General features: G+C 44.6%; 1 protein-coding gene across 1 annotated transcript; it reads left to right on the forward strand.

Annotated features, from left to right (window-relative positions):
• Positions 1-18,585: 18,585 nt before the first annotated feature.
• BAMBI (BMP and activin membrane bound inhibitor) lies at positions 18,586-24,894 on the forward strand. Its single transcript, XM_081099980.1, has 3 exons — positions 18,586-19,005; positions 22,199-22,486; positions 22,920-24,894. The coding sequence occupies exons 1-3, from the start codon at positions 18,930-18,932 to the stop codon at positions 23,336-23,338; spliced, it is 783 nt and encodes a 260-aa protein (XP_080956106.1). The 5' UTR covers positions 18,586-18,929; the 3' UTR covers positions 23,339-24,894.
• Positions 24,895-25,111: the final 217 nt, after the last annotated feature.

A 25,111-nucleotide genomic window follows, 5' to 3' on the forward strand; every position in this document is an offset into this window, starting at 1 on the left:
AATTAGCGTACAACTGCTACCCTTCCCATTGGCTAATCAGGGCGATATGCAAATTAACTGCCAGCCAAGATGGTGGTTAACCACCAACAAAGATGGTGGTTAATTTGCATACATAGCTGCAATGCTGGGAGGCCAAAGGGGAAGGGCTGAAGAATGGTGATCCGAAACCCAGGCTGCAGGCAAGAGCTGGGGGGTGGGCAAAGGCCGCCTTCAGCGGGTGATTGCCATCAGAAAGCCATCAGAAAGCCGGTTGGGGTTGCCGGCTGGCCTGCACCCTGCATCGGAGGGCAGGAGGGCCTGGGCACAGGTCAGGCCGCAACCCCGGACCCCCCGGGGGCCAGGGTTGCGGCTGGCCTGCGCCCAGCGATCGCCATGGCGATCGAAGGGTGGGAGGGCCTGTGCCCGGCTATCGCAGGGCGGGAGGGCCCGGGAGCAGGCCAGGGGGCAACCCCAAACTCCCGGGGCTGGCGGCTGGCCTGCGGCCCGAGATCACCATGGTGATCGGAAAGCAGGGGGGCCCGGGAGCAGGCCAGGTGGCAACCCCGACCCCCCAGAAGCTGCCTGCCCGCGCCCGTGTGCAGCAGCAGAAGCCGACAGCCCGCGTCCCTGTGCGGCAGCAGAAGCCCACAGCCCGAGCCAGTGCGCAGCCTCTGAAGCCGCCTGCCCACAGCATGTGCAGCCACAGAAGCCGCCTGCCGCCGCCTGTGACCTGTGTGTGCAGCTGCAGAAGCCACCAGCCCTGCCCGAGTGCGGCTGCAGGAGCCACCAGCCCGTGCCTGTGTGCAGCCTCAGAAGCTGCCTGCCTGCCGCATCCCACTATGATCCACTGAGTTAAGAGGCCAGAGAGCAAGGAGAACGTCCACCCCTGAGTCAAAGTGGGGAGCGGAGGACATGGCCTCCCCTCCTAAAGTCGCCAAAGGACAGGACCTAACCTAAGCCACATCCTCTGAGACAGCCCGGCAGGCACCACTCCCAGGCTGGGCCCCCCTCCCACTTCCCCTGTCCCTGCACAGCTCCCATAGCTCCCCACTGGCTGAGTCAGGCACAACAGGTTTGCAGCCACAGGGGCGATTTAGCAGCTAATGAAAAATGCGAGAACGAACAAATGAAGCAGCTACTGCAGTGGGGAAAAGACGTTCATCAAATTCGTTGTCGCTGAGAAACTGAGGCAGCCAGCACAGGCCCCTGCACAGGCTGAGGCTTCTGCTTCTAAAGAAACACCCTGGGGTTAGAGGGGAGGGGGTGCTGCCTTTCCCATCTCAGAGCTCTAGGAGGAGTCTGTGCTCCCCCTCCTGGTATTCTTAACACCCAGAGACCCCTCCCCAGTCCAGGCAGGAATGTTCCATGCTGACCGCCTCCAGAAAGCAGAGAACAAAGAGGCACTTTTTGACTTCAAGCCTCTAAACCAGTGGTTCTCAACCTTGGCTGCACATTAGAATCACCTGGGAATCTTTTTAAAATCCTGATTTCTGGGCCTCATCCTTTGGAAATTCTGTTTCTTTGTTATCAGAGGATTGTCAGTATGATCAAATAAAATAAAGCAAAACTCTTTGAAAACTGTAATGTACTATACAAACATTAGTTATCATTATATACTTCTCCATGAGACTAACCCTAGGAAATAGGTTATAGATTATTTTGGATCCTGTCAGCAGGTACAGGTCTAGTTGTCTGTCTGGATCAGCATCTCCTTACTGGTACAGCATGTTTAAAAACTCTTGGCATGTCTTTAGGAGTCTGGGGGGTACCTGGTGCCTCCTAAAGAGCTCTAGGCCAAAGAGTCTCAAAGTATGCCCAATTGGCAGCATCAGCACCACCTGGGAACTTATCAGAAATGCATATTCTCAGGCCCCACCTCAGACCTAGTGAATCAGAAACTCTGGGGTGGAGCCCATTAATCTGCTTGAACAATTCTGATGTATGATCAAGATTGAGAGCCACTGAACTAGGTCTTGGAGCTTCTGCGGAAACTCAGAACAAGGGCCCTGCGTTCTTATCCTGTTACACATCCCCCACAGTATGAGCAATATTAGAAAAAGGGTTAGAGTACTAGGACCTGGAGAGACTTGGAAAGCCATTTTTCAGCTTGGCTCATTTTATAGTTGAGGATTCTGTAAGTCCAACAGACTAACTGAGGTCTGATCCAAAGCCAGGCCAGGAGCTGGTATCAAGATGACATTCAGTCCAGTTTTCATCTCCTGCATCCCACTGCTTCTCTTGTGTCCACATCACAAAGCACCATGCAATTACTACTCAGAGAAGGAGGTACGGTGTGGAGGAGCGAGGTTAGGTGGAGACGCTGGGTTTCATTAGTTCCATTCACCTTCAGCCTAGAGGGCAGGGCCCCAGAGGAAATCATGGCTACCCTCCTTATCCTTGGTTGGAAAGATGAAGTTATCTGCAGGTTCTTAGTGATTGGTGGGTCTCCATGGCCCTCAAAATAGAACCAGGTATGACCTCAGGAGCCCTCAGGTGCCCTTCCACAGAAAACAGTTCCCTGGTTGGTGTGAGGATCCTGGTTGGTGTGAAGGCTGGGATTCCTAGTTGCTTCTGTTTGTCAGCACGGAGGGTCAGTGTCATGGAATTTCCATAGAGCATTTTGCACAGGAGAAGGCCAAGGTCTGAGCAGGAGCCTGCAAATAAAATCAAGTACCAGGGCCCTGGTGGTTTTGCTCAGTGGTTTTAAAGCGTTGGCCCTTGGCCTGAAAGGTTACGGGTTTGATTCCCACTCAAGGGCATGCACCTCGGTTGCATCTGTTCTCAGGTGGGGCAAGAGCAGGAGGCAACCAATTGATGTGTCTCTCTCACCTCTCTCTCTCCCTCTCTCTATCTCCCTCTTTCTCTCCCTTTCTCTCTAAAAAAGCAGTGGGAAAAATATCCTTGGTGAAGATTAAAAGAAAAAGAAATATCAGGGAAAACAATCACTGATAGCTACCTAGGCAGGTTGGTTCTGGCAATGAAAGCTGAAATCCAAGAATTACCCCAAAACTCAATCCCAGAAAATCTCACTTTGGGGTCATAAGAACTGAGAAAGGTTCAGGAGTGGTAGTGGATCAATCAATTCATAAACAACCCTTATTCTCAGCGTAAAAGTTCTCTCTTTTCTCCTGTCCTTTTCTCCCTCAAATTACTCCATTTGTCAAGAAGCATTTTTACCTTATAATATTGCCAAAATGGTTCTGTGGAATCTTAGCTCAAAAACATTAACACTTTCTTTCAATATTCTTGTTCAAAGAGAAACCGACCACTATTTACCAGTGAAAACAATGGCTACTCATAACTTCCCACCTTTGAAGGGTCAGCAGGCGGTGCCTTGAGCCCAGAGTCTCAGTGCAGCTGGTGTGACTCTGGGAGCCTTCAATCTCCAGAATATAAACTCCTCCCTGGGAAGAGCTGTGGCCTGTTGATGGGCGATGCAAACACTCGCAGTCCGAAGACCTGAGGAGATTCTGGGAACAGTACTCACAGTCCTGATACTGAGGCCACTGCATGACATTGAGACACGGTCATTAAAATACGGAGTCAAAATTTTCCCTAGAATGACCTTGCTTCCTATAACAGCAAATGGTAGCTGGGTGCTGCTTCCCTCTCACCACCAGAGGGCGACAGAGACATGCCACAGGTCTGTTCCTTTCTGGGTGGCAGTAGGTACAACCTAAAAGTGGAGAAAGTTCTGGGCGTCGAAAACGAATGCACTTTATTCTCTGGAAAATTCAAGTGATAATAGATGTGAAAGCTCCAATGTTGGCTTAGGAAAAAAGGGTTACCCTGGTGGGGATTTTTTAAGCCTAGAGAACAAACACATGATTTTAAAATCATTTAAGAAAATGATTTTTAGAGAGAGAGGCAAAATGTCAATGAGAGAGAAACATGGACCGCCTCCTACATGCTCCCTAGTGGGGATGGAGCCCGCCACCTGGGCCTGTGCCCTGATCAGAAGAGAACCTGCGACTTCTCGGTGCACTGGGCAACGCTCAACCAACCGAGCCACAGCGGCCAGGGCCATTTTAAATAACTTCAATGATGCAGGTGTGAGAATTCAAAAGTGTGCTAGAGTCGGGTCTGATGATTTGGAGCAGAGACCTGTTCCCAATGCCACTCTCTGGCTGTAGGGAGAGGTGAGCCGGGACATTTGAGAAGGGTACTGGGGACCACAGTGCTTCCAAGAGAAGGAAAGTCCCTAGGCTGGGTCACAGTGATTCTGTTCCTGGTTCTAGGGGTCCACTTCCAGGGTTACCTCAAGGGCTACTTATCAAATAATGTGTTCGCAAAAGCTGGGAAAATAAATGACAACTACACCATGAGGAAGTATAGGGGACCTGTTTGGGTTCCCCTTCTCTCTTCCTCCTTCCTCTGCCTCCTTACTTTTTCTTTGGTCTGGAATTATAATGTGATATGAAATGATTTATGAGGAAGGCTCTTAGAGCCTGCCAAACAGAAGTGGTCTTTATTCCCACAGAAAGTTAAATCTGCCCAGTTGTCCCCTGAAAGAAGATGCCCAGGAGCTATTATTTAGACACTTATCAAGACAGAGATACAGGAAATGCCGTTTGGAAACATGCAATACAGGTTTGAGAGAATTGATACCCATTTAAAATGGTTTTAAGATTTTTCTCCTTGGTCTTGTATGGATCTCAAACTTGAGTTAAGATTCCAGTTACTGTCTTCCCTTTGCAGCCCTAGCTCTACTTCCCCAGCGATGAACTAGTCCACGGTAACGCAGGTTCTGGGTCATAGGACTGTGACTGGTCCATATTAGCTTTCTGTGTGAGTTAGAAAAAGGCACTCCCTCTCAACAGTCAAGGCCAGCTTCGGGGTGCACCATGTGTCTTGACAGTGGGAGCCGAACGTCAGCCTTCACTCTTCCCTCAGGTGGACATCCTTGGTCTGGAACAGATGAGGACAGTCTGAACTGATTCTTAGGCCCTCGCTCCTTAGATGTGTCCCAAGCCCAACGTTTTTCCTACTTCTGCAAAATGACACAGCATTGCATTGTCATCTATAGTAAGTGATAACTAGAAACGGTAGCTGTAATAACTTCTCAGCATTGAAAATGACTTTAAAGGGTCACCTGCTCCAACAATGAGTTTGTGTGTCCGTCACGGGACTTCCTCTGGTGCTTGGGAACCGAGGCCGCTCCAGACAGCATTAATGCTACAGAATTCTTCCTTAGTGTAAGCCTGCTTGACAACTTTTAGCTGGCACCCACTGGTCCTTGTTATGCCCTCTGCAATTATACAAGAAAGTCTCCTTTGATTATTGTTGAAAACCCTTTCTCTGGTTATAAAGTAAACAAGTTGTAGGGATGTAACGTACAACAATGCATACAGTAAATAATACGGTAATAACTTCACACGGTGGCAGAGGGTCACTAGGTTTGCGACCACTGCGTCAGGCACAGAGGTGTTGAGTCACTGTGTTGTACACCTGAAACGAATATGATGTTGTATGTGAACTATACTTGAATCAAAACAAAACAGATCCATAGAGCCCTTTCCTGCCCTGTACACCACGGTCGCTCACGCCTCTGCTCCCAAGTGGGTCATTTTTAAGACCCCACTTCAGTTCCGAGTTAAGAGGAAACAGGGAAAGGGGTTATTGGGAGTAAGGCTCAGAGCCACAGCAGGGTCGCCTTCAGCACCTGCAGATGCCAGCCTGCTCCGACCAGAAGGGCATGCAGGCTCCTCCGTTTCACTTTGGGACACGACAGTGCCGCTTCGCTAGTCACAGAGAGGGAGGCAGCGGGCGAGGCAGAGGCCAGCTGGGACCTGCGGGCATGCGAGCCAGGCTGGCGGAGCGCAGGGGAGCTTCTCGGCGGGCCCGGGCCGGTTGCCCCGCCAGCTTGGAGGGCGCAGGGAGCCCCGAGGGCGCGGGCGGGGCGTGGAGGAGCCGAGCGCGGTGCGGGTGCCTCTGGGTCGGGCTGCTGAAATATAACAGAGCGGAGCTCCCTGGCGCCTCAGCACCATTACCTTCAATTAAAATAATTGGTACCTCTCTCCAGCGTTTTGTTTCCCGGGAGGGATCCCGATCCGTCTCATTCTTTCCCTGCCTCGCTCCCGCTTCGCTCCCTCACTTTCAGGCCCACCGTCCGCTTTTCAGCCTCTCCATCCTCGCTCTCCCCTCCATCGACCTGTTCTTTTCCCACGTTCTCCCTCCAGGAGTCCTCGCTTTCTAAACCGGACACGAATATACCATTGACTGGTTTGAAATGGCTCTGGTTCTGCCAGTTTTCGATTTTGCAATGGAAACTTAGACGCACCAGCATTACCATTTATTTTATGCTTAAACGGGTATCTCCAAACACTCCTTTGCTTCCATTCCAGTAAGCAGAGAACCAGTAAAAATGTGTGGCGCCTGCAGTAAACTCTCCTGAAATGTCCTGGATCTGTGAATATGGGCAGTTCACCCTTGTCCACCAGTCACCCCACATCTTACCCTCTCTACCTCCTGTCTCTTGCTGGAGTTAGGCTGCAGGATGGAAACAAAAAGATTTTAGACCTGAACGGCTTCGGCTGTACCTGGACGTAGTATGTCTGACTAAGTCAATCAGTCAATCAATCAAAACATAGGCTCTTTTCTCTGAGTGTATGAGGGGTCCACACTCACCTATTTCCAGAAAAACTGTGCTGGTCTTCAGGGGGATGGCTTCAAAGATTAGGAAAAAAGCTTCAACAAATCGTGCTGGGAAAACTGGACAGACACTTGCAAAAAGATGAAACTAGACCACTAACTTACACCATACACAAGAGTGAACTCAAGGTGGGTAAAAGACTTAAATGTAAGGCACGAAACCATAAAAACCTTAGAGGAGAACATAGGCAGTAAAATCTCGGACAACTCACGTAGCAATATGTTTATGAATACATCTCCTAGGGCTAAGGAAATAAACAAATGGGACAACATCAAAATAAAAAGCTTCTGCACAGCAAAGGAAACCACCATCAAAATGAAAGGGGAACCCACTGTCTGGGAGGTACATCTGGTAAGGGATTAATATCCAAAATATATAAATACTCACACAACAAAAGGAAGATAATCCAATTAAAAAATGGGCAGAGGACCTGAATAGACACTTCTCCAAAGAGGACATACAGATGGCCATGAAACATGAAAAAATGTTCTTCAGGGAAATGCAAATTAAAACCACAATGAGATATCACCTCACACCTGTCAGAACGGCTATCATCAAAAAATAAACAAACCACAAGTGCTGGAGAGGATGTGGAGAAAAGGGAACACTCGTGCACTGCTGGTGGAAATGCAGATTGGTGCAGCCACTAGGAAAACAGTATGGAGTTTCCTCAAAATATTAAGAATGGAAATTCCGTTTGACCCAGCAATCCCACTTCTGGGAATATATTCTAAAACCCCCAAAACACCAATCAGAAATAATATATGCACCCCTATGTTCATAGCGTTATTTATAATAGCTAAGATTTGGAAACAGCCCCAGTGCCCATCACTAGCTGAATGGATAAAAAAGCTGTGGGACATTTACACTATGGAATACTATGCAGTTGTATAAAAGAGGGACCTCTTACCCTTTGGGACAGCATGGATAGACCTGGAAAATATGTTAAGTGAAATAAGCCAAACTGAGAAAAACAAATATCACATGATCTCACTTATTTGTGGAATCTAATGAATAAAATGAATTGACCAACAAAAGAAGGCCCGAAGCATGGAGGCATGGAACAGACTGACATACCTCAATGTGGGGCTCGGGGGACGAGAAGAGAGAAACCAAGAACTTATATACTTATATGCATAGCACACGGATGTGGGCAATAGGGTGGTGAAGACCTGGGGGTGGGTGGGTAGGGACTGGGACGAGGGGGGGAGGGGGAAACTGGGATATGTCTGTAATACTATCAACAATAAAAAATATATTTAAAAAAGATTAGTAATAAAGGAACGTCAGCACCCTTTCCTCACCCCATCCTCTATTTCCACAACTGTTGTCAAAACTAGGCTGTCACCTAGATGAAGGATGGCAGGATTGTCAGCATTTTGAGGGTAGGAGCCTCTGTGGTAATATTTTTTCCTAGTAATCTTATTGATTACCAATAAAAAGGAGATGGCTCATGAATACAGTTAGTACCTCCATAATTAATCAGGATTTTATTGGGAAATGCTTCCCTCTGACAGTGAATTAGCAACATCAGACTTTTTTGAAAAATGCTATTGAATTGGAGATGGGTAACTTATAGGAGTCCTGTTACAGGGTGCAAGATGCCTTTTGTGTTTCCTGGAAGACTAGAGGCATGAATTATGGCTTCTTGCGAGCAGCTAAATTTCTTGCATAATGACAAGTTAGCCAATCAATTTGTCTCAGCTGATTCTTGGTTCCCATCAGTTGTGGGAGCTAACCTTCGTTGGCAAGATTCATCCTGTATTTCCACCTGCCTAGGCTAGATTGGTAGTGACATCATGTGTGCTTCAAATCTTCTATTCCAGGGAGAAGAAAATCCTGAACCCATTGGGGGGGTCCTGACACTCACCATAAATATATTAAGATGATTAAAAAATACATTTGAATAAAGCTTTTGTTTCTTTGGAAAATCATTTAACATTTCTACAGGGTTTCACTGTTAACAAAGCTATGCAAGGCAGAGGACCTTATGTTCCTCCTGTAGCAGTCCTGCGCGGCCAGGCTGCCCACCACTATTGCCTTCATTTATGGGAGAGGAAACTGTGGTAGAGAGGGGACAACTGATCTGCCCATGATACCACACTGAATAACGGAGCGTGGAAATAAATCCAGGTCTTCAGTCTCCTCATTTAGTGTTGTTGCCTCATCTACAAAGTTATATTGTTTCCATTCAAAATTCACTCATTGACATTAATTCACCAAAAATGAAAATGTATCCAGGACTACATTGTGAAAGGTATTAATGGGAACAGAGAGAATGATACAGATGTTTTCTGGTCTTTAAGGGTTTATAATCTCCGTGAGTAACCTGAAAGAAAAGGAAAGTTAAATAACTAGATGGGGGTGCAAAAAATAATCTCTCCTTTCTAAATTCACTGGCTGGGCTAAAAATCAAATCAACATGAGACAGATTAACAGGAAAAATTGTCCAAAATGTAGTATAAATGTACATGTAAGGGTACCATAAGAATCTGAGACCCAAGGACGAGTTGGTCAGCTGAGATTTATATGCCATTCTGGGCAAAGGAGAGGGAGGCAGGGATCCGGGATTTCAAAGGGAAAGGAGCTAATTTACAGGTAGATTAAAAAAGCAAACATGTGGTAAACAAATTATTGCTGAGCCACCCAGAAACAATGGACACAGAGAGAAGTTCAACAAACAGGCGTTGCTAGATTTCTCTGTTTGCCACATTTTATTTGTAGTATGATGCTAAGGTGATGCTCCCTTCTTTAAGCAGGGTTTTCTATCTGAATTCTTTGAGGTAGGTAAAGAGGAATGGTCAAAGGTTTTTTTCTGAATTTGTTGTTTTTTAAAACCCCCCTCAAAATTAATATTTCAAAAGGCATATTTTGGTCCGCCTTACCACGTAAACAGTGTTGCTTCTTTAGAAAACTCTTTTATACTTCCATAATCGTATGAAGGACAACTAACAGGTATGGGGTGGGCAAAGAGGGTGGAACTCTAAGGAAGCAAGTAACTACTTTGGCTTTTTGGTTGTAAAATTGATGAATTTTGCTCCTGTATGACATATGGACTGACAAACAATGTCATTCATTCATAGACATGTGAGTATCTTATCCTCCCATATCCAAACTGCATGTTTGGAAAAAACCAGATGATTGTTCACCCCAAATTTCCATCTTTCTCAGGCAACTGATATAAAGCTCTTTTAGTTGTTATTGTCAACTGAAAAGACAGAATATTCAAGATTGCTGTATAGTAAATATAATCCAGAAGTTCAAAGTGGTTCTGTGGTCTTGGACTCTGGAAAAGTTCTGAGCCATTAGTTTGTAATAAGATGGACCATCCGCACTTGGTTTCATTGAGTTTACTCTTTTTTTTTTTAAAAAAAATGTATTTTTATTGATTTCAGAGAGGAAGGGAGAGGAAGAGAGAATCATTGATTGGCTGCCTCCTGCACACCCCCTACTGGGGATCGAGCCCGAAACCTGGGCATGTGCCCTTGACCGGAATCAAACCCGGGACCCTTCAGTCTGCAGGCCAATGCTCTATCCACTGAGCCAAACTGTCTAGGGCTACATTGAGTTTACTCTTGATGATAGCAAACGCCCACACTAACTTAATAATTTAAAGGAATGATCTTAATTCCACTCATTAATACTTTTTTTCAGAGGTGAGTTAAATAATTTGAATGTATCATATATATTTCATATCAGGGTGGGACAAAAGTAGATTTATAGCTATTCATATGGAAAATAATACAACAATCCTATATAATAAAGAGGTAATATGCAAATTGACTGTCACACCCTCACACAAAATGGCCGCCCTCCTGTGGTTAAAAGATGGCCATCACAAGATCGCCATCAGGGGAGGGCAGTTGTGGGTGATCAGGCCAGCAGGGGAGGGCAGTTAGGGGCGACCAAGCCTGCAGGGGAGGGAGGGCAGTTGGGGCTACCAGGCCAGCAGGGGAGGGCAGTTGGGAGCAATTGGGCTGGCAGGGGAGCAGTTAGGTGTCAATCAGGCTGGCAGGAGTGTGGTTAGGGGGTGATCAGGCCAGCAGGGGAGAGCAGGTAGGGGAAATCAGGTCAGCAGGGGAGCAGTTAGGGGGCGATCAGGCTGGCAGACAGAAGTGATTAGGGGCAATCAGGTAGGCAGGCAGGCGAGCGATTGGGAACCAGCAGTCCCGGATTGTGAGAGGAATGTCCGACTGACCGGCAGTCAGACATCCCCCAAGGGGTCCCGGATTGGAGAGGGTGCAGGCTGGGCTGAGGGATACCTACCCCCCGGCCCCCAGTACATGAATTTTGTGCACTGGGCCTCTAGTTAATAAATAATAATACAAGAATAAATTCTATGGTTCACACACAACTGTACCTCCTTCCAACTGAGCTTCCTGGCCCACACCCTGATGGCAGGCAGCAGCATGCTGTAGATCAGCCAGGGCTTGCCCTAGCTGAACGGACCATGGACTAAGCATTTGGGCTGTCCATACACTGAACAAAACCCATGTAACTTGCAGGTCAGATTCACCTGAGGAACTGGGAATTGGGAAACTGAAGGGGGAAAATGGTTTGCAATAGTGGCAGAAGGCAAAACAATCTCTTGCATTGCCTCTATGTATAATTGGATAAAATCAAACAGAAGTTATGAGAGAACAAAAACTAGAAATGAGAAAAAAATGCCAGCTCCTTGATGAAGAGGTGAGAAGCAAAGATAACCCCAAGAAAAGAGACCTAAGTCTAGTTTCCGGTTCCAGGAAGGCTGGCTTCCTGAGAAGATAAATAAAGCTTATAAATTACCAATTAGTTGAATCTTTACAATAAGCCTATTGTATCTGCACAAGAAACCGCTCCTAAGTTAATTAATCTTAAGTGGGTCTCTCTTCCTTTTAATTAAACAAGTCTGACTGAAGAATGTACTATAAATGTGCACATTTTAAATGATGTCTTTGAAATGATAGGCTAAAAATATAGATGACACAAAACTGTTATTGGAGGAAGTGAATTTCCTGAGTCCCCTCCCATCCCCCCCACCCCCCCTGCCCCCGGAGGATGGGGTTTCATGGAAAGCTTTATTGTTGTTGTAAAATTAAGGGAGTTCCCTCCAAAGGTCCCATCTCCGTCATCTTGCCATGGAAGAAGCCCAATCTTGTCTTCAGCAGGGCTAGAATTAAGGCCATTGCCCACAGTTTCTGTTCCATATTAAAGCCCAGTACAGTCCAGCATCTGGCTGGCTTAGCTTGTGTTCCCAGCTGCAGTCCATTTGGTGTGGGGTCTGCATGGCCATGGGGCTGCTTAAGGCCGCATGGCCAAGGAGAGAGGACAAGCCAGTGCACAAGTGAGTGCCGGTCACAGAGTAAGAGAGAGAGAGAGAAGAGAGTGGGGACTCTTTGGGGATTTTACACTTCCAAGATTTCCAGTGTTTGCAGTGGCTCCACCCATCTAGCCAATGATCTTTTTCCCAGGCTAGACTGACAGGCAAGCACCTTCCCTGTGCCACTCCCTCCAACTTCACTGTGCATGTGCCCATCTCCCTCTTTGTTCGATCCCTTCCCCCAGGGATCTGCAGGGAATGGACGGGTGGTTCCTTGAGGAGCATAAAGCTGTAGCTTCCTGGTGAAGCTGCCCAGATGTCCATGCTTATAATGTCTAGCCTCCCCTTTGCTCTCTTCCTATTAGTAGTATTAATAACTAGCTAATTATGATGATCACAAAACTATGAATGGTACGGTGGGGGGTTCTTTGTGTTTAAACAGATTCACAGCGGACTAGGAGCTTGTTAGGAACAAAGGAAGATTATTAAATATGGGGAAAATGCATTATAAGTTCTCCCCTTAATGTCAAGAATAAGAACAAGAATTCTGTTCGTTAATGATCTCACTCAGTGCAACCCTGCATCTCTCTCCATAACCTCTGCTTATAAGATACAGTTCATTGAAGTGCATTAAATATTAGAAGATATGCTCACTTCATTAGCATTTCATTTTGTGGGGTGAACACGTACATCAAGTTTAATGTGCAGCTGGATACTTTATAGGTGGTAAAACAAATACTGTGTAGCCAATTATTTCATTGCAAATTATTATGAAATACAAACAATGGCAGTGACAAAAACATGATGATAAATACAAATCATTTTGAAGTTCCACTGCAAAAGACCTTCTATTCTGTCAATGAGATTTCAGTTTGGAAGATCCAGTATTAGAAGAGAATAGCAGGGACGCTGTGAGGTGTTTGGGTGTCACCCTGGCTTGGGATGTAGAGCAGGCGCTGCCCATAGTGTCTGTCAGAGCTTGGTCGGGTGGAGAGTGGGAGTCAGTAGTCTGGGTGGTAGGAGAAGGAGGAGGCAGCAGTGAATCCTTAAAAATGGCCCCAAAGCAGGACCCGAAGCCTAAATTCCAGGAGGGTGAGTGAGTGCTGTGTTTCACGGGCCTCTTCTTTATGAAGCAAAGTGTGTGAAAGTTGCCATAAAGGACAAACATGTGAAATACTTTATACCTTACAGTAGTTGAAATAAAAATTGGGTCGTTTTCTGTTTAGTTTTATTTTTAAAGAACAGTATTGAAGAGGGACTGGGATGAAGCTGGTCTGCCCCAGGATGGTCTGGGGTGTATAAACCACTTGCCCTTAAGGGCTCTTGATAAGGGAAGACAAAACCATGTGACTCATTAGCTGGCTGTAAATTGCTCATCAAATTGTTTGGCCTTGTTTAATTATTTTGTCTCAATTTCCCTTATTCCACTTGTCAAGGAATTTCCCTAGCTTCTTACTATCTTGCCGAAGTTTTTCAGATCTTCAATAAATATTTTCTTTAAATTTCAGAAAAGAAGAGAATGGCTTAATGAGAGGCAATCAATTGATGTTTCTCTCTCACATCAATGTCTCTCTCTCTCCCTTTCTCATTATGGGGTCATCAAAGGAGGAAGAGAGTGGACAGAGGCAGAACAATGGAAAACACAGGCGGATATTGCGTGGCGGGAAAGGATGCAAGGTTTTGGCCAATTTTAAGCAAGAGACTAAATGTTTGGTTGTCTAATGAAAATATTAAAGCTTCTGAATTTTTATGGTTTGTTTGTACACGAACATTAAAAAGAAAATCCTAAAAAACACAAAGTATTGTCATCTAAGAAAATAGAACTCAAAAATACTACTTATTGCATTACTCACCAGTATTCTGAGTCAAGGATGTTTCTGTAGGTGGGAATTTAAGGTAATTTCTCTGCTTTACAGGCTTAATTTTGCCGTGTTCGTTAAAAGAACAAAAGGAGCCTGGAGGTCAGGGTTCCATTCCTGGTCAGGACATATGCCTGGGTTGCTGGCTCCATCCCCAGTAGGGGGCGTGCAGGAGGTGTGCAGGAGGCAGCTAATCAATGATTCATCATTAATGTTTCTGTTTCTCTCTCCCTCTCCCTTTCTCTCTCTGAAAACAATAAAAACATATTTATAAAACAAACAAAAAGGAAAAAAGGAATTCAAGTGGTTATTTGACACCAGGTAGGCAAACTAGCAGGCTGTTGAATAACTTCTGAAAGGTCTACTATCTTAATTGGAGGTCACATGAACATAACTGAATAGAACAAAGGTTAAGACTTATAGTCAAGGGTCATACAGAATATATTTGATACTATTTGATTACAAATACTGTCCATTGTTAAGTTCATAAGTTAATGTTCTTTAACCAGGGATGCTTCTTACTATATTCTAAACTTAGATGCTTTAAAACTTCTTAAGACCCCTGGCTGGGTGCCTCAGTTGGTTGGAGCGTCTTCCAGTACACCAAAAGGTTTCCAGTTCGATCCTCTATTGGGGCGCATATGGGAGGCAATCAATTGATGTTGCTCTCTCACATCAATGTCTCTCTCTCTCTCTTTCTCTCTCTTTAAAAATAAAAATTAAAAAAACAACAAACTTCTTAAGAAAACTTCAACCCAACAGATAATCTACGTTTTATTTGTAAGATCCCATAACATTTAAAAAAAAATTTATTTTTGATTTCAGAGAGGAAGAGAGAGGGAGAGAGAGAGAGAGACATCAATGATGAGAAAGAATCATTGATCAGCTGCCTCCTGCACGCCCCACACTGGGGATCAAGCCCGTAACCCAGGCATGTGCCCTGACCGGGAATCAAACTGTGACCTCCTGGTTCATAGGTCGATGCTCAACCACTGAGCCATGCCTGTTGGATGACCCCATAGCATTTTTGCTAGTATGTGGAAGGGTGGGCATTTGGGAATGTGAGCTTCAGTCTTTGCCTTTCTTTCTAGGTCCTAACACATTACCTCCAGACTCTGCAGTCAGGCCCTTATCTCCTTTTCCATTTTTCAGGCCCTTATCTCCTTTTCCATTTTGGTTTCACTAGACAGCCATTCCTTTGGCTGTGCTAATCTCTCACCTTTGACTTCATTCCAATTAAAGTAAAGTTTAGATCTAAACTTCTAACTTCTACTGAGAACAAATGACTTTGTAAAAAAGCTGCTATTGGGATTTCAAAGTGTTACCTAAACCTTAAGGATTGCTAGTTGGTAGAAGAGTTGTACAACAGGCAGAAGTGTTAGATTCTATTGCTAGACTGCAACAGTTGTTTGTATGCCAGCCTGGAACTTGAACACAACTGCTTCTCTCTGAACACAATACACTGAGTTATTTTTCATCTGCATTGTGAAGAGAGAGGTATTGCTAAACATGGGGATTACATATAACTTTGGGAAACAATGGCTTTATTTGGGTAAGCAGAGATTAATATCTACAGCTTTGTTAACAAAATGGGTTGGGACATAAAAACCCTTGTGGGTTTTTTTTTCTTTTATAAGAAAAATGACACTTGAGAAGTTATTTTGTTGTGTAGGACAACCATGAAAATGTATCATAGTGGCATGTTGTGATTATGTAGATGATATGTCCATGGATAAATCATATTTAGAACACTTTAGAGTTAATAAAACTATTATAATGTTTAATTATTTCCATTTGTTAGATCTAGAATCAGCTTTCTGTTCTCAGGTATAGACAGCTGTTTCCCAGCTTAAATTTTCAGAATTCCCTTTAAATTTTGGTCCTGATTTCTTGATTTAAATTCCCAAAAGACACTAACTAGATTTTACTATTTCCCCCTCTATGTATAGGAAAGTAATAACTGGATTATGTACAAAACACAAGTAAAATTCTGCAGAGAAGCAATTTTACCCACTCTTAAATTGAATTAAAATTGTTGCCTATTCTCTCAACTATTCTTATGTCCTTTTAATTGACATATTATCCCTAAACCAATTTTGATTTTCCACATTGATTCAAATAGTCTCCTTCATTTAGTTGAAAAGTCAATGTCTGCTCCAAAACATTAGAAAAAAGTGCAGACTTATTTCTCTTAAAACTAATTTCTAGCCATTTAAAAAGGCTGCCCATTAAACTAATAATAAAAATAAAAGAGTTGAAATCATTGTCTGAAGAATGAATCACATGTTCTTATTCTGAATTATGTTTGGAACAAAAAAAGTATAAAAGTCAATAATAATTAAATAAAATACAAGGCTCATAGTCCGAACCCTGAGGGTTGAAAGTTAAAAAACCTTAAGTGAAAAGTCAAATTTTAAGGTGCCTGAATTAACATGGAACCTAAGGACAGGACGTGAAGACATGTGGCTGGACATCCATTTGGACTTACATCTTTCCCATTCTGCACATCATTGTCATCTTTTTCTTTCTTCGAAGACAGGTGAACTCTGAATTTCTATGTGTCCCATGAAGTGACCTCTAGAGATTGCCCACCTCTCTGTCCAAAAAATGAGGAAGAGAGAACCTAATTGGCTCAACTGTGGCCATGTGACTAGGTATGGCCAGAGGGCAGTCCCCTAATTCTGCTCTAGAGAAAGGGGTTGGGAAGGTACTCAGAAATGTTTACTAAATACAACTTTCATCAACACATGTCCCTACCCTTTCCATTAAATAAGCATTTTTTTTCATCACAGGTAATTATAGTTATTTTCTGGGGCATCTTTGCCCACTCCTTGCTTCACATGTTATTCTCCAGTAACAAAGAATTGCTTATAGTGCCATCTATTCATTCTCAGTACCCATATCTCCTAACGAAATCAATGAATTGCATGCCTAAATTCTGGTGGTCCTCTGTCTTGTAATGGTCCCCTTCCAAATCTCTTTATTCTTTAGGAGGCACGGCCAATGTTACTGCTTCCAGCAGACCTTCCCAATATCTTTATCTTCCTGAGCTAGTTATTTTCTTTCTTTATGCTCATAACTTGTGCAGGTAAATCTCTACCATCGTCAAGCTCCATTGCTTGTGATTTCCTGTTTAGGTTTTGGCATCTTTATAATGCCAGACACAGTGAGCCTGGCCTATAGTGGGCGCTCCAAAATAGCTGAATGAATATACAGATACTCTCAGTTTCCTTTTAGTTAATGATTTGACTATCTGAAGTTAAAAGTGTGTCATTGTGTGAAAAGTATTGTCTGTATGAACCCCTTAGAAGTGTTAACTTAATAAAGAATTAGGTGTCAGGAAGTTCTTATCTAACTCCTCTTGATATACCTGCAGTTTACCTGGTGCCTAACCGGTTTAATTTCCTCTTAAAACTTCTACTGGACTTACTTTCCCATCCTTTTGGAGCAATGTTGATCTAGTGAAAGAATGGTCAGAGCATCTGTTTATGAAATTATTTTATTTTCTCTGCATATAAACATTACTTTTCAAAGGCAATTTCATTAACTACAAACTGCAGTTCTGTGGACTTTCAACAAGTTTAATTTACAAGGTTCGCCTTGAGACATACATATTTTTCTTAGTCTTAAAGCCCATTTTTGCACTCTAGTCCTGAAGAGTTGACTACATCTCCCAACTTAGCATTAAATGCTCTCTTCGGCCCATCTCCTCACCCCTTGACATTTTATCAGATAGCGCAACCTTGGTTAATCCTAAAAGGAAATTTTGCAAATGGTTGACTTTTGTTAATCTCAGGTTTTGAGAATAGGGGGTAAAAGAGTTTCCTCAGATAACAGTTTTAAGCTGAGTTTTCCCTCCCCCCCCCAAAATTAAAAACAACAGCAAAACCTTCAGGACCGCTTTTGGGTACATTGGGTCAGGCAGCCCCGAAAGTCCTAATAAATGAATTAGCAATTCAGAAAGGAGACCACTGAGGGGCTGATATTGATCAAGGTCAGCGACTGTTTGCCTGCGTTTGTTAGGGGGGTGGTTAATTGCGTGTCAGCCTAGGCCTGTGTCGTCTCGCTGGCGCCGGGTGCTTTTTGGATTTGCTAATTTTCGTTAAGTGTCTCTACTCGTCCCCTGTCTACCCAGGAGAACTTAGCGGCTCCTACTGATCAACAGTCTGTCTGTCTGGGCTTTATTGATCACAGGGCAGGCGGCTCTTAGAGGATGCACTGGGGGGAAAGTGTGTGTGGGGGAGGGGAGCTGAAAGCAAACCCGAGCCTGGCCACCCTCCTTCCAGGCTCCCTGCTGGACCCCCTTCCATCGCCACACGCCAGCCAGCGGCTCTCGGCACGAGCGCACGCCGGGGACCGTCACTTGTCCCTGGGGCTTCCAGAGCGCGCGGAGTGGCGGGGGAGGGCTTTGGAAGGCGGCCACGCGGGCCCCTCGTGTGTTTCAGGGGGAACAAAAAAGAAGGCACGGGCTGGGGGCGCTGGCCCAAGGCTGAGTTGTGAGGGTCTCTAGAGATAGACCCAGCGGCCCCGCGCGCCTCGGAAGGTCAGGGACTCGCCGCCTCCGCTAGAGGGAGCGCGGGACACAGCAATGGGGGGCGGGGAGGGCTGCCCCGGCCAGACGCCGGCGCTGCTAGGAGCCGCTGGCAGGTCCCGCCCCCTCCGCGTCTGGGCCCGCCCCCTGGGTGAGGGATGATTGACTTGGGCCTGACAGCCAATCGGACCGCGTTGGTGCGGGCCCGGGGAGGGGCGGCGCCGGGCCGGCTGCCGGAGCGGAGCGGTATTTACGGCGCGCAGCCGGGCTGAGGGCGGCGGGCGCAGCGGGAGCCAGCGGCTGGCGGTGTCTGTGCGCGCTCGTCTTAGCAAAGCGGCCGCCGTGAGGGAGTGAATTCGAGAGCTCAACCCAGAGTGCGACCCGAGCGGAGCAAAAGACCCGGTGCCCACAGAGTCGGCCGGCCCCTCGTCTCGTCGGCACTCCCTCCAGCCGCCTTCCATGCTCGGGACGCTGCCTGTGCCCTCGCCCCGTCGCTGACGGCGCCCGCCTCCCTGGGCTGCCCTCATGCACTGCGCGCTCCGGGAGTCGTAGGCTGCAGCTGCCCGCGGCTCCGGGACCGGCGGTGGCTCCGCGGCCGTGGGGGCGTCAATGGATCGCCATTCCAGCTACATCTTCATCTGGCTGCAGCTCGAACTCTGCGCCATGGCCGTGCTGCTCACCAAAGGTGGGTGTCCGCCGGCGGGCAGGGGCGCGCGGGGTCCCGGGCGGCCGCCCTGCGAGCCTTTGAAGCCGGCTGCCGGGGCTTTGTTAGCGGCGGGCGAGGCTGCCTCCCGCGCCAGAGCCCGCAGGTCACGGCAAGCGGCTTGTTCTTAGAAGTCGCGGTGGTGACTTCGCGGCCGACTCGGATCGGTGTCTCGGGCCCGGCTCCTGGACAGGCAGTCAGACCTCAGGGCAAGCGGTTGTCAAAATGTTTGTGTCCGTCTGTCTGTAGTGACTGAAGAAGGTTTGCGGCCGGGGAGCGGGCGGTGGTGTGGGCTCGGACGCCGCCGCCCTGCCTACCCCGGGGCGGGGAAGGCCTGGCGGACCGCAGACCCCATCCTCAGCCGCGTCGTGCCTGGGCGTGTGTCTCTGCTAGTGAGTGTGTCTCTGTCTGAATCCGTTTCTGTGTTTGAGCATATCTTTCTGTTTGAATGTCTTCGTATTTGGATATGTTTGAAAGTGTCTGTATTTGCATATGCGAGCGGGTTGAGTCCGCCTCTGTATTTGAATGTGCCTCTGCTCACGAGTGTTTCTTTGGTCTCAGCGAGTGTCTCTGTGAACCGGCGAGTGTGTGCCGCCCTGAGCGCAGGTGCCCGGTGTGTCGGTGTGCAGGAGTATATGCTGTGTTCTTCTGAGCGGCTGGGAGGAGAAGGCTGTCAGTGGTCCCCATTCCCACTCACTTCGTATTGCACACATACTACCAAAAAACAGAAACAAAACAGCGCTTCGTTTCTTTTCCTCCCCTGCAGACTTTTACCTTTTAGTTTGAAATAACCCAAACCCCATCTAGATCTCAAGGTTTCCCCACCTACCCTGCCATGAACTACACATACATTTTTTTTTAATAGGAAGTGTTGTTTAGCTTTGCACCCCTCACTTTTCTCTAATTGCCATGTAGCAGGCATGAGGTTAAAGGATAAGCCAGCCCAGCAAGGATGATGTGCTACAGTATTTATTTATTTTGGAAGGAAGGGTGTAATTAACCCTAAATAACAGCCCTCTCAGCCCGAGAGGGGAACCTCCTGGTCCTATCAAAGGCGGGCAGAGCAGGGAGGGACTGAGGCTGACATGAAGTCACAGATACCGAAACTATGTGCCTGATAATGATATAATTAGGGGATCAGAGATTTCTGACTGCTGCTGACTTCAAAAGCTTTAAAAGAAGCCAGCAGCCTCTCCTGTAGCCATCTTGACTAAAGCAGACATTTTTGTTTAATCACTACATACAGTAACAAGAGAGGGGGGGGAAACAGAAGAGCATTGTTCACCGTTTCAAAAGACCAGTCCCCTTTCTGGCCTTTTGTATGCCACACGAAGAAACTTTATGAAACAACAGAAATATAGTTTTAATACAGTAACACAAAAGTTAATTCAACTTGCTCAAATGTGGCTCCAATTTTATAAAAAAAGTCGTTAGAACTTTTCTAGTTACCTGTCAAAATTTTATTAGACTGTTTCAGGTCATTGAAAATACAGTATGTTAAATAGGCTCTCATAAACATTTAAGCAGCATTTCACTTGCATTCAGTTTTTTTTTTCCCCCTGCATGATGTCTGAGGTGAATAGGATCAAAAGTGACTTAATCTGGTTTATTTCAACCTTAAATTCCTATATGGAATTTGTCAGACTAGGGACATACAGTTATCAACCACATCATACCAGTGAGCTTTATGCAAAAAATCAAGCTGGAAAGAGGAGCAAACCTCTGTAAAGCAAGCTCCTATCCTGAAGGTCTTCCTGGAGAAGGGCCCAGACAAAGGACAGGGAGTGCAGATACAGAAATGCAGAATAGCAGCAAGACCTCCAGCTTTGGACCGTTAAACCCAGCTTGCGGAAGATCTGCATATAGTTGGCTAGTCTTTTTAGATCTGAAGCATTAGCAGCCTCTGGTGAAAACTGGGCACGCCATACGCTGGCCTGGAATTTGGACAGATAATTCAATGAGACACCTGACTCAGGCATTCACAGAGAGGAGTAAAGGTGAGGGTAGGAAGAGGGGTTTGGTTTCAGAGTGGCGGTTTCAGTAACTAGACAGACCTTCAGATTGGGAAGCTGGAGAGAGGCGTGTGCATTCGTTTAATTTACAGCAGCGTTAGCTGTGGCATGTGACAATGACTGGAGTCCACTGGGTTGGAAATCATATTCGTGATAACTCTGAGACCCAGCTTATTTCAACTAGAAATTGATGATAAAAGCCTCAGATCTTACATTGCAGCAAAATGTTAACAGTGACTCACAAAAGTAAGTTTTATAAAGGAAACTTTAATCACTTCCTGTAGAAAAATTTGAGGTTTCCTTAAGGATTTGTCATTGAACCAGCAGAGAGGATTTTCAGATTCAGTGTTTCCCCTTTTAGATCCCATGTTGAATTACATGTAAAACTGGGGGGTTAGGGGGAGGAGAAGTTAGCCTTGCAGTTTTACATTCTCCCCTCCACCCCCAGATTTATGACTTTCCATTTGGGCTGAAAGAAATTGACTTTGGCAAGCAAACCACTAATTGTAAACTGCCTAGTTCCTGTTTTACAATATACTAAAAGCTCCTCTGCATGAAAAGATCTTTATAGGCAAAGTTTGCCTTTTCTAGAGAGGTTGCAAATAGCTGCCCAGTTTCATAGTTTTAAAACCTCCTGACTGGAGCAGTTTCTAGATTGTTGTGTTTCTAGTTAATAACTTTATAAAGTGTTAGCTAAAGCTCTTAAATCTTGGCACAGCCCCTCGAGGTAGTAAACAATTCAGTAGTTCCGATCAAATATTTATACTGACAAAATAAAAAAGCTTAGCATTTTCATTTTGTATGGTCATGTAGGATTAAATGAGTAAATGATGTAATTTTACCTTATTGTAAGAGAAATTATTGTGATTATGATTTTCCTTCACAAACAAAAGTATTACTTTTAATTACTCACTTAACGGAAACCTAAATTGAACTTTGATTCTCTGCTACTGGGGTTAATACATTTCTAAAATTGTATTTAACTGGGTTGAAATTAAAGCACAGGCATACACAAAGGGCTTTCCCAGTCTGCATGGTCTACTGTTGTAAGCACTCAGCTGAATATTCTAAAAGTGCCTTTGAGCTTGGGATTTAGCATTCACTTAAGCAGATGCATGATCTGGTGTCTGAAGCAGTTTGATGCAATTTCTCATTGTTTTCAGGTGAAATCAGATGCTACTGTGATGCTGCCCACTGTGTGGCAACTGGCTATATGTGTAAATCTGAGTTGAGTGCCTGCTTCTCTAGGCTTCTTGATCCTCAGAACACAAATTCCCCACTCACCCATGGCTGCCTGGACTCTCTTGCAAGCACAGCAGACATCTGCCAAGCCAAACAGGCACAAAACCACTCTGGCACCGCCATACCCACATTGGAATGCTGTCATGAAGATATGTGCAATTACCGAGGGCTGCATGACGTTCTCTCTTCTCCCAAAGGAGAGGCCTCAGGTAGGTAGTAGCGCTTTCTAACCAAATGCTTGCCTGATCTATATAGTTTTGTGACAGCCAAGACTTTGTATGTCTGCTATTGATTTTGTTGTTAATCTAATTAGAGACAGCAGAGGGAGAAGAATGGCTGAATGCAAAAATGCATCTCTCTTGAGTAGCTTTTATGTCTGCTTGAGCATTAGATGTCTGTCTACATAATAGGTTTTGCCTGTTTTTTCAAGTTGGAAGACATTAAAAGACCACTAATACTCTGTAATGAGAGTCTGTAAACAGATGTTTTTGTAATTTTTTGCATTGTTTTTGCAACATTTATTTTCTAAATATTGTTGACTTAATTGTCGGCTATATATTGGGGTGCCTGGTTTAAAATGGATAGATGAGCTTGAATATGGACAGGAGAGAGGTTAACATAGTTCTGCTTGTGCTCCTTTAGGACAAGGAAACCGGTATCAGCATGATGGTAGCAGAAACCTCATCACCAAAGTGCAGGAGCTGACTTCTTCCAAAGAGCTGTGGTTCCGGGCAGCAGTGATTGCTGTTCCAATTGCTGGAGGGCTGATTTTAGTGTTGCTTATTATGTTGGCCTTGAGGATGCTGCGAAGTGAAAACAAGAGACTGCGGGATCAGCGGCAACAGATGCTCTCCCGTTTGCACTACAGCTTTCACGGACACCATTCCAAAAAGGGGCAGGTTGCAAAGTTGGACTTGGAATGCATGGTGCCGGTGAGTGGGCACGAGAACTGCTGTCTGACCTGTGACAAAATGAGACAAGCAGACCTCAGCAACGACAAGATCCTCTCTCTCGTTCACTGGGGCATGTATAGTGGGCACGGGAAGCTGGAATTCGTATGACCGTGTCTTATCTGAACTGAGCTTCTTGGACGCTTGAAGGCTTTTGAGTTCCGCTGGACAGGAGCACTTTATCTGAAGAAAAACAAACTCATGTAATCAACTTTGAGAGACAAAATGACCTCTGCAAACAGAATCTTGGATGTTTCTTCTGAAGGATTATTTGCACAGACTTACATACAGTCAAATGTATTTTTTGCTTTGAAATTATAAAAAGCAAAGAGAAGACTATGTACACACTGTTACCAAGGTGATTTGCATCTGAGGGAGCTGGAATGAGTACCTAAATAAACTAAAATGTGTTGTATGTAAGCTCTTACATCTTGATTTATTGTAAAGATTTAAAAATATATATCTATATTTTTGTCTGAAATTGAGCAGTGTCTTGTCATAAATTAAAAACTAAGTGGGAAGTGTAAGACACTACATGTTAATTATATAAATGAAAATCTGTTGCTCAGACAAGGGTCTAACTATAGGATTTGGGTTGATCTTCCTTCCTTTGTGTTTTTTTAAAAAAACGAGACCAAAATCTTTCTTATTCTTACGTGCATATGTGTAATTTTCCTACAGCATGTAGAATATCTAAATGGACTGCCCATCATTTAGTGTCTTACTCACATTTTTTGTTTGGATCATTCTGGTTTTTAACTTTTATCTAAGAGAAATCTTAAGCATATTTATACCAGGTCAGATAGGATTGATCTGTTACTGAAGTTGCCTTAGCAAGTCTACTATTACTTATCAACTTGATCCACTTGCTCTTTAATACTTTTAAATATGTCTACCTCCAACCAGGAAAAAAAACACCTAAAGTAAACTTTTTTTGGTAAAGTTAGTCACTGCCTACTTCTACTGTTTACTCTGTCTCTAACCGAATTAAATATTTTGGACTCCAAGTTAGCCAAACTTCATTGTACCATGCTCCCAGTTTTCAAAACGTCTTTAATTATACTAACATTTTATCTTATTTTTGACTTCTGAAATTTTAGAAAGGTTTTCCATAGTGAACACTATATATCAATTGAGATTTAAATAACACACAGTGCTTCTAGTTTTTCTTCCCCAAATGATCCTTTTATTAACATAACCAAACAAAACATTGACTTTAACCATTAACTTAATACACCGGTGTTTCCGCTCCTGTAGGACTTTCTGTCTGGCAACACTGTCCAGCCTGAGTTTAAACCCATGTCACATTTGTGTACCTTTCTCCCCAAATGGATCTTTTTAATCTTAAATAAGAATAATTTGCCATGTAGGGTTTTCCCTCAATTCTTTTGTATATTGGAAACTTTTGCTTAATTAACCTATTGCCTACATATTTGAGTATGGGCTTTTCTTTTATGAATATTATAGAATTTTTTTTAAAAAATCGTCTGGAATATTTTATGATGAGTATAATTTGGGTCCCTGAAGACAGATGCAGTAGCCAAGCTCATTGAAGAATCTGAATGGAAAGGACTAATCTAAAAATGAATAGTTAGATTATTTAATAGTTAATAGACCACAGCCCAAATAAATTAGGCTATGGAATAAATATGCATCTTAATAAATGACAGATTTGTTTTGTGCTTTTTGAGATTGACAGTTTGTGCATTCATGCGTTAACAATTTATAAGATGTGTTAAGTTTTATGTGTGTCAGTTTTTGAGGGAGCCAAAGAATTGTTTAACCTAACTATTGATCAGGATTGCCATTGATAAAATTTCTCCCCTCACCTTTGTTTTCTAACTCTATGTCAAAGTATAGTATTTCCACTTAGATTAAAAGACT

The sequence above is a fragment of the Myotis nattereri genome (genome assembly GCF_964212035.1).
Source record: "Myotis nattereri genome assembly, chromosome: 1".
NCBI classification, from domain to species: domain Eukaryota; kingdom Metazoa; phylum Chordata; class Mammalia; order Chiroptera; family Vespertilionidae; genus Myotis; species Myotis nattereri.